The sequence below is a fragment of the Mobula hypostoma genome, chromosome 2 (assembly GCF_963921235.1).
Source record: "Mobula hypostoma chromosome 2, sMobHyp1.1, whole genome shotgun sequence".
Taxonomy (NCBI): Eukaryota; Metazoa; Chordata; class Chondrichthyes; order Myliobatiformes; family Myliobatidae; genus Mobula; species Mobula hypostoma.
Window position 1 is genome coordinate 123,104,049 of NC_086098.1, and position 13,132 is coordinate 123,117,180.

The window sequence follows — 13,132 nt, forward strand, 5'->3', positions numbered from 1 at the left end:
TAGAGTACCCTAGGAATGTACCAGGTGTTGGTGTCTGTTGGTTACTATATTTAGTTCAGGAATATCTGTGATCAGGAGGCTATTGGAGATTAAGTACTGTTTCCCGAGTCTGTAATTTGGGAAGAATACAGGGAAGTTCCTGTCGCTCTGTACCACATCTGATCCCTAATTATGCGTGGTATTTCATGTTGTCGTTAGATTTGTACAGCTTTGAAACTAATCTGTATCAACAAAGATGCCTATCCATGCTAATCTCATCTGTCTAAATTTGGTCCATATCTCTGTATTCTTTTCCTGTCATGAACGTGTCCAAATGCTTTTTAAACATTGTAATTGTATCCACCTCTACCACTTCTTCTTGCAGCTTGTTTCATCTACTCACAACCCTCTGTGTGAAAACCTTGTTTCTCAGATCACTTCTGATTTTTCCCCTTTCACCTTAAACTTGAGATCTTTAGATTTAGACTTCTGTACCTGGGGGAAAAGACTCTATCAACCCTATCTGTGTCCTTCATAATTTTATAAACCTCTTAAGTTCACCCCTCAGCTCCATTCACTCTGAGAAAACAGTCTATGCAATCTATTCTTGTAATTTAAGCCCTCCATTCCTGTGAATATTTTCTGCACTCTGTCTGATTTAATCTCACCATTCCTGTAGCATTGCAACCAGAACTGTACACAATACTTCACTGGTAACCTAACTCAACAGTTTTCGACTCCTGTACTCAGTGCCTTGGCCAATGAAAGCAAGCAAACCATATCTACCTGTGGTGTCAGTTACAGGGAACAATGCCATGTTCCTCGAGGGCACTTCATTCAACAGCACTCTCTAGAGCTCTGCCAGTCACCATGTATGTTCTGTCCTGGTTTAACTTCTGGGAGTTAGATTAGATAATGTATCACTTTGCATTATGAGTTAAATTCCATCGGCCATCAGCCTGTGTGATTATTGCTGATTACACTGAGATAGCTATCCTTGCGTGTGATAGAAATCATCAATTATATAGGGATATTTCCTGCTAAGTTTCTGTTGGGCTTCTTTACTCACATTGTAGCTTTATGAATAGACAGATGATCAGCCATCAGAGTTGTAGTTACTATGTTGCTTTCATTTACTCTTGGGATGTGGAACCTCACCAAAAAGATAAGCTTTGTAACAGTTTGCAGCAGTTGAGTGTCCCACCTTGAGAAATGTGTATTTGAATGCTAGTCTGGGAGGGTTACCACTTTGTCAGAGTGAACTGTGAAACATTCTGTTAAATTTTTCTGAGTTTCTCAACTAAATTTACCTTTTCCTCATTGTTCTAACAATGTGTATAAACTTCATTTGTATCATATTTTTGACTTAGTGATCACATATAATAGCCAGAGGGTGCTGAGGAGATTTAACAAAATGATGCCTGGATGATGAGAGGCATAGATCGAGTGGATAGCTAAATACTTTTTCCCAGCATGGAAACAGCAAATATGAAGGAGCGTAATTTTAAGGTGATTGGAAGAAAGTATAGAGGGGGATGGCAGAGATAAGTTTTTTTTATATAAGTTGTAAGTTTGTTTTAAGTTGTAGGTGCACGGAAAGCCCTGCCAGGGGTTATGGTGCTGACAGATACAGTCGGGGCATTAGTGACTCTTGGATAGGCATGTGGATGATGGAAAATGGAGGGCTACATAGGAGGGAAGGTTTAGATTGATCTTAGAGTAGGTTTCAGTTTCAGAGGGAGAAACTAAAATCAGATTTTATCAGTATTACAATGGAGTAAAGGAAATTACAGAGTCATGAGAGAGGAGCTGACCAAAGTTGAGTGGAAGGGGACACAGACCGGATGATGGCAGAACGGCAATGACTGGAGTTTCTAGCAGTCGTTTGGAAGGCACAGGAAAGATGCATTGCAAAGATGAAGTATTCTGAAAGAGAGGGTGACACAATTGTGCCTACAGGGAAGTAAAAAGCAACGTAAAAGCAAAAGCAAAAATTAGTGGGAAGTTAAAGGATTGTGAAGATTTTAAAAGCCAACAAAAAACAATGTAAAAAACCAGAAGGAGACAAAAGATGAAATATGAAGGTAAGCTAGCCAATAATATAAAAGAGAATACCAAAAGTTGTATTTTTTCCAGATATACAGTGCTGTCCAAAAGTCTTAGATAGATATAAGACTTATCTTTGTGAATCTGGCAGGAGCCATGGATGCTGCAAGTGGCGAGGGTGGAGTGCTCCGTAAGGGGTGTGGGAAAGGTGGCAGACAAGGCGTGCTGGGGGGGGTGGGCGTTGGTGCGGGTGCAGACACACCCAGTCCCGAGTCAGCAGGCAAGGTCATTTGACTCCAAACAGTTGATTTTCTGATCATTACAGAATGTCTCCGGTGCTTGGTTAAATAGGCCAAAGTCAGCATAGTTTCTTTAAGGGAAAATCTTGCCTGACAAATCTGTTGGAATTCAATGAGGAAATAACAAGCAGAATAGACAAAGGAGAGTCAGTGGATGTCATATACTTGGATTTTCACAAGGCCTTTGACAAGGGGTTATACATGCATAATGAGTAATAATGCATTGGAGTACTTCTGAATAGTTTTGGGCCGTGTCAGATGTGGGGAATCCTGGGAATCTTCCAGTCTCCCAGATGGTCACATCTGCACCAGGTGCACCAAGATGCAGCTCCTGAGAGACCATGTTAGGGATCTGGAGCTGGGGCTTGGTGGCCTACAGCTTATTAGGGAAAGTGAGCAGGAGATGGATAGGAGTTATAGGTCAGCCCAAGCTACAGGAGTTAGATAAGTGGGTGACTGTCAGAGAAGGGAAGGGAAGAGCTCAGATAGTAGAGAGCACCCCTGTGGCCATCTCCCTCAGTAATCGTTACCTCATTTTGGATGCTGTTGAGGGGGGTGACCTGACAGAGGATGACCATGGCGACTGGGTCTCTGGCACTGAGCCTGGTTCCGTGGTGCAGTCAGGAGAGAGGAAGATGAGGAATGCGGTAGTCATAGGGGATTTCACAGTGAGGGGAACATACAGGAGGATCTGTCAGCCTGATAGAGATACCTACATGGTGTGTTGGCTCCCAGGTGCCAGGGTACAGGATGTCTCGGATCGGGTGCAGAGAATTCTGAAGGGTGAACAGCCAGAAGTCTTGGTACACGTTGGTACCAATGACATAGGTAGAAAAAGGGAGGAAGTCCTGAAAAGAGAATTCAGGGAGTTAGGTTGGAAGCTGAAAAGCAGGACCTCCAGGGTAGTAATCTCAGGATTGCTGCCTGTGTCACTTGCTAACAAGCGCAAGGATAGCATGATCAGGCATATTAATGCATGGCTGAGAGACTGGTGTAGGGGGCAGGGATTCAGATTCCTGGATCATTGCAACCTCTTCTAGGGGAGGTGTGATCTGTATAAAAAGGACTGGTTACCCCTGAACCCAAAGGGATCGGCTGTGCTGGATTGGGTGTTGTGCAATGATCCGGAGGTGATAAGAGAGCTTACGTTTAAGGAACCCTTAGGGAACAGTGATCACAATATGATCAAGTTCACTTTGAAATTTGAGAAGGAGGATCTAAAATCCAATGTGTCGGTACTTCAGTGGAATAAAAGAAATTACAATGGCATGAGAGGGGAACTGGCCAAAGTTGACTGGAAAGGGACACCAGCAGGAAGGACAGCAGAGCAGCAATGGCCTGGAGAAAAATGAGGGAAGTGCAAGACAGCTATATTCCAAGTAAGAAGAAATTTTCAAATGGAAGAAGGACAAGTGAAGTTAGAGCCAAAGTAAAAAAAGAGGGCAAACAAGGAAACCAAAGCTAGTGGGAAGATAGAGGATTAGGAAGCTTTTAAAAACTTGCAGAAGAAAACTAAGAAGGTCATTAGGAAGGAAAAGGTGAATTATGAAAGGAAGCTGGCAACTTAATATCAAAGAAGATACTAAAAGCTTTTTTAAGTATATAAAGGGTAAAAAGAGACGAGGGTAGATATAGGACCAATAGAAAATGACGCTGGAGATATTGTAATGAGAGATGCAGAGATGGCAGAGGAACTCAATGTGTATTTTGCAGCAGTCTTCACAGTGGAAGACATCTGCAGTATACTGGATATTCAAGAGTGTCAGGAAAGTGAAGTACATGCAGTAAAAATTATGACTGAGAAGCTGCTCAGGAAGCTTAATGGTCTGAGGGTGAATAAATCTCCTGGACCTGAAGGAATGCACCCTTGGTTTCTGAAGGAAGTAGTTGGAGAGATTGCGGAGGCATTAACAATGATCTTTCAAGAATCAATAGATTCTGGCATTGTACTGGATGACTGGAAAATTGCAAATGTTACTCCACTATTTAAGAAGGGTGGGAGGCAGCATATTGGAAACCATAAGCCTGTTAGGCTGACATCAGTGGTTAGGAAGTTGTTGGAATCGATTGTTAGGCATAAGATTACGGAGTACCTGGAGGCACATGACAAGATAGGCCAAAGCCAGCATGGTTTACTGAAAGGAAAACCGTGCCTGACTAAACAACTTTAGGTTTTTGAGAAATTGCAAGCAGGGTAAACAAAGGAGGTACATTAGATGTGGTGTACATGGATTTTCAGAAGGCCTTTGACAAGGTGCCACATATGAGGTTGTTTAGCAAGATAAGAGCCCATGGAAGTTACAGGGAAGTTACTAGCATGGGTGCAGCATCAGCTCATCAGCAGAAAACAAAGTGGGAATAAAGGGATCCTATTCTGGCTAGCTGCTGGTTACCAGTAGAGTTCCACAGAGGTCGGTGTTGAGACCGCTGCTTTTTATGATGTATGTCAATGACTTGGACTGTGGAATTAATGGATTTGTGGCTAAATTTGCCGATGGTACAAAGATAGGTGGAGGAGCGGGTAGTGTTGAGGAAACAGAGAGCCTGCAGAGAGACTTAGATAGTTTAGGAGAATGGGCAAAGAAGAGGCAAATGAAATGCAATGTTGGAAAGTATATGGTTATGCACTTTGGTGGAAGAAAGAAACAGGCAGACTATTATTTAGATGGGCAGAGAATTCAAAATGCAGAGATGCAAAGGGACTTGGGAGTCCTTATGCAGGTTAACCTCCAGGTTGGGTCGGTGGTGAAGAAGGCATATGCAATGTTGGCATTAATTTCTAGAGGTATAGAATTTAAGAGCAGGGATGTCATGTTGAGGCTCGATAAAGCACTTGTGAGACCACACTTGGAGTATTGTGTGCAGTTTTGATCTCCTTATTTTAGAAAGGACATTGGAGAGGGTTCAGAGAAGATGCATGAGAATGATTCCAGGAATGAAAGGGTTACCATATGAGGAACATCTGCCAGCTCTTGGGCTGTATTCCTTGGAGTTCAGTAGAATGAGGGGGGGATCTCATAGAAACATTCCGAATATTAAAAGGCCTGTACATATTAGATATGGAGAAGTTATTTCCCATGGTAGGGGAGACTAGGACAAGAGGGCTTGACTTCAGGATTGAAGGATGTCCATTTAGAACAGAGATGCGGAGAAATTACTTTAGTCAGAGGATGGTAAATCTATGGAATTTGTTGCCATGAGTGGCTGTTGAGGCCAAGTCCTTGGGTGCATTTAATGCAGAGATAGATAGGTTCTTGATTAGGCAGGGCATCAAAGGGTATGGGGGAGAAGGTAGGGGAGTTGGGGATGACTGGAAGAATTGGATCAGCCCATGATTGAATGGTGGAGCAGACTCGATGGACTGAATGGTTTACTTTTGCCCCTATATCTTATGGTCTTATCGAAGCAAAACTGTGCTGGCATTTAAGAGGGTTCAGGTGAGGTTTACGAGAATGATTCCGGGAATGAAAGGTTTATTCTGAGGGAGGAATTAGAATCAGTTTTAGTATAACTGACTTGTATATCATGAAAATTTGTTGTTTTTTAGCATCAGTATAGTGCACTAAACAAAATTACTATAAATTACAGAATAAATAATTAATGCAAAAAAAGAGGAGCATATGATGGCTCTGGGCCTGTACTCACTGGAGTTTAGAAGAATAAGGGGGTGTTTCATTGAAACCTATTGACTGTTGAAAGACCTGAATAGAGTAGATGTGAAGATGATATTTCCTATAATGGGAGAGTTCAGGACCAGAGAGCACAATCTCAGAATAGAGGGTTGCCCATTTATCGTGGGCAAAGGACCTGACAATGCGGTATGTTCTATGATAGTGGAATTTGTGATCCTCTTTCACCCTGCCAGCTAAGTAATGTTATTTGAAACCAGTTTTGTGAAGGTTTTTATAAATTGACTGTGACTTCATTAATTGAATAATGGCAGGTATTGACTTATTAACTGAAGTGAAACAGGTTTGATAGAACCTTTCTTCTAATGCACAGGGATGGATAAAGTCATAAGGCTGGTCCAAAACTGAAGGATTTTTTTCCAGAGCATTCTCAAGAAGAGAAAAAATGGGGAAGAAAATCTCAGCAAACTGGTTTACTCTTAAACTTCTAAGTTAGAATTCAGCTTGGTGTGATAAATCTGCATCTGCTTTTCCCTGTTTCTTCCTCCATTCTCTTAAGCTATCTAGTTTGCACCCTCCTCTGTTCTAGGTCCATTTAATTCAACTTTTCAAGTGGTTAGCAAATGACTTGTCATGCATAAGGTGACAGGAAGCCTGTTTCAATCGTGGTCATTGCTGACAAGTGCAAAAGGCAAATGACATCCTCATTGGAAGAAATATTTCACAAACACTAGCTGTAATGCAAGTCAGAATTCATATCACATCTCTAAAGTGGTAATAAATTATTGAAATCCATCAGAAGTTTCATTGTAAAGTGATGGTTGTCATGTTTTACATTTAAGTTAGACAACAAAATCATGACGGTGTACAGTATCCTGGTTGTAGGGAAATAATATTCACATCATGGATTTAAAAACGCAAACACGGGGAATTCTGCAGATGCTGAAAATTCAAGCAACGCAGATCAAAATTGCTGGTGAACGCAGCAGACCAGGCAGCATCTCTAGGAAGAGGTACAGTCGACGTTTCAGGCTGACGAAGGGTCTTGCGACTGTACCTCTTCCTAGAGATGCTGCCTGGCCTGCTGCGTTCACCAGCAACTTTGATGTGTGTTGCTCACATCATGGATATTGGTTTTATGACAAGAAACTAGAAAGCTGAAGGGTATGAAGATTTTTTTTCTTCAAATGAAGGGAAGTGATTCTTGAGCAATAGATATTCTGAGGGAGGAATTGGAAGCAGTCTTAGTATAACTGGCTTGTATATCATGAAAATTTGTTTTTTCAGCATCAGTATAGTGCAATAAACAAAATTACTATAAATTACAGAATAAGTCATTAATACAAGAAAGAATAATAAAGAAAATCATTCAGAAATCTCATGGTAGAGAGGAAGAAGCTACTTTTGACCTGAAACATCAATAATTCACTTGCACACACGCATGCGCACACACACAATTGACTCACTGAGTTTCTCCACCAGATTGTTTATTGCTACATATTCTAGTACCTGTTGTGTTCTTTGTGTCTGAGTCTTGTTCTTCCAATATGAATCCTTTGTGCATTAATGGGTAAACCTTTGCTAAAGTCAAGATATTCTGAATGGACACATGAAAGATGGCAGATGTTGAAAAATAATACTGCTGTGTTTTTTTTTGAGACAGTAGATATTCAATGGTCCTAACAAGGGGTCTCAGCCTAATAAATTGGCCATCTCTTTGCCTTCGTGGACCTGCTGAGTTGTTCTAGCTGTTTATATTTTGCATGTGTTGTTCTGAATATCAGTCATTCTTATGATACAATCATGCGCTTAAATTAGTAAATCATCCCACCTCCAAGCTTCCCACTGCTTATTCTGTGAGATTTCTCAGAACATTCAGCAACAAATCACACTCCATTAGTCAGTTCTTTTCACAGTCCGGTGGGATGACTTTAGAGCCTTTTTGCATTCAAATTGATGAAATACTCTTTTGATTGATCCTTCAATACTCCTGGGGCACTTATTCATTTTGTTTGTGACATTTTGATTTTCACTAAACTTAACATTACCTCTCAGTGCAATCTGCCCCACATTGATTATACCTGTTATCCCAGTCAATCAGAAGAAAGCTGTTCTTCAGTTATTCTCCAAAGAACAACTATTGGAACTATAAAGTATAACTTAGCAAAGGGAGCCATTGCCATATTTGTTCTCTTCCTAGTGTTTCACCCTTTGCCAACTGTCACTTAAAACCTTTGTGCATCTACTTTCCAAGCCTTACATCTGCAGAGAATCTAATTGTGACCTGCAAAATACTCATCAATAAAGTGGACAGCGTAGATTTATCAAACATACCAAGTTGAGTCGTCTTTTGTTGCTCCATTAATTCACTGCTGGTAAGTTAACTTGGTAAAAGTTCAATATTCCTGCCCATTTTTGGCCTGATCCCACTTTTGTGGGCAACCAGTGCTGCAAGCCAGATACATTCATGCATTCATTGTACTGAACTGATATGACACCTGGAGCTATTTTTAAAAAAACTTACTGGGAGGACTCAGCATATCAAGCAACATCTGTTAGTGTTGCTGTTGGTCACCTATGTCGATTAACCAGAATCACGTGGGTAAAGAGTCTTTTAAGAGCACATGAGAAGAGGTTAATACTCTTGTATACAATTCCAAGAAATGTTCTGATATTTTAAATGAAAATGCTTACATTTCTCATTGACATCAGATAATGCACAGCATTTTGTTTCATTGATGATAAATATTACGTTGTAATGTCAGCACAGTTACATCGTCAGTGGGAACATTATTGAACTGCTCGAGCTGCTAGCATTTCATGCGCTACTATTTAAGGAGTTTCACATTTGTTGTGTTTTAAAGCTACAATACCTCTTGCTTATCCCATGAAAGTAATTAAGACTTGTGTGTGTAGTCTTTATTATTTTCCTCTATGTTTTAAGTCTTAATTAGATCTTGTATAACAGCCTAAAAGGAAAATGTTTGGTGATTACCTTTCAAATGGTGCATAGTTCAAGGGGTTGAAAAGCCAGTGAATCTTCTTGAGCATTTGTGTTTAAAATCAGCTGTTTAATTTGACATAATTTGTAACCTAAATTGGTGATAAGCAATGATATTTTCAAACATTCATTCAGAAAATTTATTTTTGTTATTTTGCACTGACTAAGAGTAGTTATATCACACGGGTTATTTGGGCCAACTAGTTTTCTTACAGTCTTAGTTTTCAGACGTTCTCCCACTCTACCTTGCTTCATCATAACTGAGTTTTGCTTTGGGATGGAGGCTCATTGTTGGAGTGGATGTTAGACCAGAAGAAAAAGAAGCAGAAAAGGAATGTTTTCTATAAAGAGAGGTTGGAATATTCAAGCATATCTCCTATTTTTTGCAGTCCTAATATGTTTCTTCAGGACTAGGATGGCTTTATTTTTGTGTTCAAGTCCTCATGAACTGAAGGGCACTATGCTGTGTGCTTTTGTAATTTTATTAACAGATATGTCATAAATCTGTGACTCTACCAATCCTACTACTATTTTCCAAGTGCCTTGCTACTCATAAATGATCGATTCTAGCATTTTTCCCACTACTACTATCAGACTAACTTTTTTAGTGTCTCAATTTTTTCTTTCTCTTCTCACTTAAATCATTCGCAACCTTATGATATGTGGAAAATATTCTCGGAGTTTATGGAATTTTGGAATATAGCAATCAGTGTGTTTCTGTCTTCATAGCTACCTCTTTCAAAACTTAGTATACGGTTTATTAGTTCCTGGGGGTCTTATTGCCTTTCATTAATTTCTCCAATGCTATATGCTTTTTACTGATGTTTATTTATTCCAACTCTCAGACTCAACCTTTTCTCCACTAAATCCAGGAGGTTTCTGGCAAATACATACACAAAGTACATGTTTATTTTTGTCACTTCCTTATTCCCCAATATAATTTCGCACACTCTCGTAGTCTTTAACTCTCTTTATCAATTAATTAGTCTTCCTTTGCTAAATGTTGAAGTTTTCCCAGCCCTCAACATTATAGCTCTTATTAACAATATTCGATGCCTCTTGGCTTGATTTAATACCATATTTAGCTTTTCTTGTTTGGCAACAGGGTCCTCCTTGAACTCGTACTACTTATATGAGTAGCTTCCTCTCATGGTGGGTCCATATATTCTCTGTACACCATCACTGCCTTTACGTTCGCAATCCAACTTTGATATTTAATTTGTTGTCTTTGCCTGTTATACAATCAGGAAGAAAATCAAATATAATTTGTCAATAACATTTTAAAAAATCTTCCTTCAAAGAAAATAGTGATCTCTAGCTTTGATTTTGTTGAAATATTGGCTCACTTTTGATAATTGAATATTTACAATATTTACAATGACTTTATAGAGTTAAATGAGCCCAGCAGTGGGAGAAAATTTGATTAATATTACTAGTGATATGGCAATTAACCCAGAGGTTAGAGGAAGATGGAGAAACTGCAAAAACCTCTCAACCATTAGGTTGCTTTATCTGCATATTATCGTTTAAAAACTGGAAGCAGGAACTGGCTATTCAGCCTCTCATGCCTTCATGGAGTTAAGGTCTGCTCCTAGCCTCTCTTTTTGCCTTTTGTTTTTGATTCCAAATTGTTGCTGTGTTTCCCAGTCTCCTTAGGATCACCACCAATAAGATACAAGCAACTTTTTTTATAGCCCTCTCATGGCCTTTTCATTGGTCTGTGTTTGAGGCTAAATTTGGTGCTGTCTCATTCCTAAACTGATCCTACTAATGCATGGGTCTATTACTATGATTGCATTTGTTCATTTCTGGTAAATTGCCTGTTTTTTCCTTAGGCTGTTGAAAGTCTGGATCTATCGGTTCATCACTTCAATTATTGACTCCTGGTTTGCTTTCCTTTTGAACATTCCTGTTTACAGCCTTCACATACTATTCCTTAGAGCAAGTATTGTCTCGGTCTCTATATCTTGTGTTTAGAAGCAAAGGAATAGCAGTCTACCAACTGGTGTTTGAACCTGTTCCATCATGCGGTTTCAGTCAAGTCTAGATCAACATGCCTTATTTCCATATCCCATGTGCAATACAATCTCTGTTTCGAAATTTTCAATAATATCTAGTATCAATATTCAGATGCTTTCAACTACAAGATTTTGAGACTCTCAGCTATTCTGTGAAAAATTGCTTCCTGACTTCACCCTGAGTAATTTGGTTCTTAATTTTCAACTTTTTCCTATTTTTTCTAATGCTTCACTGTTCTTGTCATGATGCAAGGCATCTCATTCAAATTTTCTCATTCACCTTTTGATGTTTCACAGGGATTCAATGTCCTTGTCCTTTTCAGTGTTACTGTTACAGCCAAGCCTAAATGGCCTTTTTCTGTGACACATACTTTTGTCTTTCTCTCCTGCGAAAACAATTGTTCATTTTGTTCTGGGATCAAATGCTTTTCTTGTCACCATGACCCGATCAAATGTAAGTATATCTCTAAACTACTTTGCCATTCAAGGCACTAAACCTCCCTGCTGAGCAATCTGCTTTTCAAGCCCTCCTGGAAATGCTTGCTGACTGTTATACTGCCCTGCCCATATAAAACCATTGCTTTCCCTTTCCTTGGCACAGATATGTGGTCTGAGATTGTTCTTTGTGTAAAGAGCTGTGGAAACACTGACTAATTTCATATTGCCAATGACTTTCAGTATATCTTTGTCCGAAACTGATTCTCTTCTTCCACTTGCAGCTTGATCCATTACATAAGACAGCAAAAGTTAAGTTTCCACAAAATGCTTCGCACTCTGTAGTGTAAGCACTGTCAAACAGAAATGAAAAGTTTTTTTTATAAAAGTGGTATAGTTTGTCTTTCAAAGTGCAATAATGAACTGTTTCAGAACTTGGATTTCACAGGCAGTTAGATTTGAATTCTATCATTTATCTCAGTTATTTACCACAGGCATGTTTACTTTCTCACACTGTTTCATATAGTTATCGCAATCTCAACCTGCAGGCTTGCTCATGCACAGTATTTCACCCTTTCACACTTTATTCATTCATGGCATTATGGATGTTGCTGGCAATGGCAGCATTATTGTCTTGAACCTTCATGACCATTTCAAAGGGTAGTGGTTACATATTGGTCAAATAGTAGAATTCCTTTCTCAGGAAATGTGTTCTCATGACAGTGCTGGACTTTGATCATTATTGCAGGCCAATCATATTGAAATTTAAAGTTTCCATTGATTTGAACAAATGCCACCACAGCAGGAGTGCAGACCTTTGGATTCTCACTCTTAGTTGCCCCTCAGTATGTTCGGGGAAGATATTACAGATAAGATGGCGTAGAGGGATACTTTATTTAGGGACAAGTAGGTTAGCAAATTAATTGAGCTTAAAAAACCCCAACTGTAACATAATAAACATAGTAACTGCAAGTTTTCAGATTAAAAAGAGAAACTGCTCAGATATATGGATCTTTACTGAAGAACTAAGGAATCTTCCTATTTTCCTTAGTAGGGCAAAGCATTTATAAAGGATAATAGTGCAGTAATTCCTTGTAAATATATAATTAATGTATAAAAATATCCCAAGGAGCTGCTTTATGTATGGTGGTGTTACAGTTGTTAAGTTACAGGACTAGTAACACTAGTAAATAAAACCAAAATGCTGACATACACAATAGGTCTGGTAGCATCTGTTTTGAAAGAAAGAAAGGTAACATTTCACATCAGTAACTTTTTAAGATGAGATCTAGGTGATCAGAGGCATGAATTCAGATCCCTCCGTGGCTGATGTGGAATTTAAATTAACTATCTGAAATTTGCAAAAAAAACTGCTTGTTCCACTTACGCACTAATGGTCAGTGTTGTGTTTCAAAATCTGTTCTTCTCTTTATTCAGGGACATCAAACCAGACAACATTCTTCTGGATGTAAATGGGCACATCCGACTGGCAGACTTTGGCTCCTGTCTCAAGCTTATGGAAGATGGAACAGTGAGTTACAAGTAACATCTTAAAAAAAATTGTGCTGCATTTATATTTAGTCAGAATGTGAATGAGATGTGTTGCATCATTTTTATTTTTAAATTGTCTTCAAGTACATATTGAAGGTTTTCTGATTACATGCATTAATCCTAATTCACTCCCTTTTCCATTGTACCTTAACACCACAATGTGCTGTTTCCCAA

The 13,132-nt window shown here is 39.2% G+C and overlaps 1 protein-coding gene across 7 annotated transcripts in view; it reads left to right on the plus strand.

Moving 5' to 3' along the window:
- LOC134342449 (serine/threonine-protein kinase MRCK alpha-like) overlaps positions 1-13,132 on the plus strand; it is a 623,460-nt gene that overhangs the window by 325,301 nt on the left and 285,027 nt on the right. For all 7 annotated transcript variants that reach the window (XM_063040586.1, XM_063040588.1, XM_063040587.1 and 4 more), the window contains exon 6: positions 12,845-12,938. In XM_063040586.1, coding sequence (XP_062896656.1) covers positions 12,845-12,938 — 94 coding nt within the window. The remainder of the gene's footprint in view (positions 1-12,844; positions 12,939-13,132) is intronic.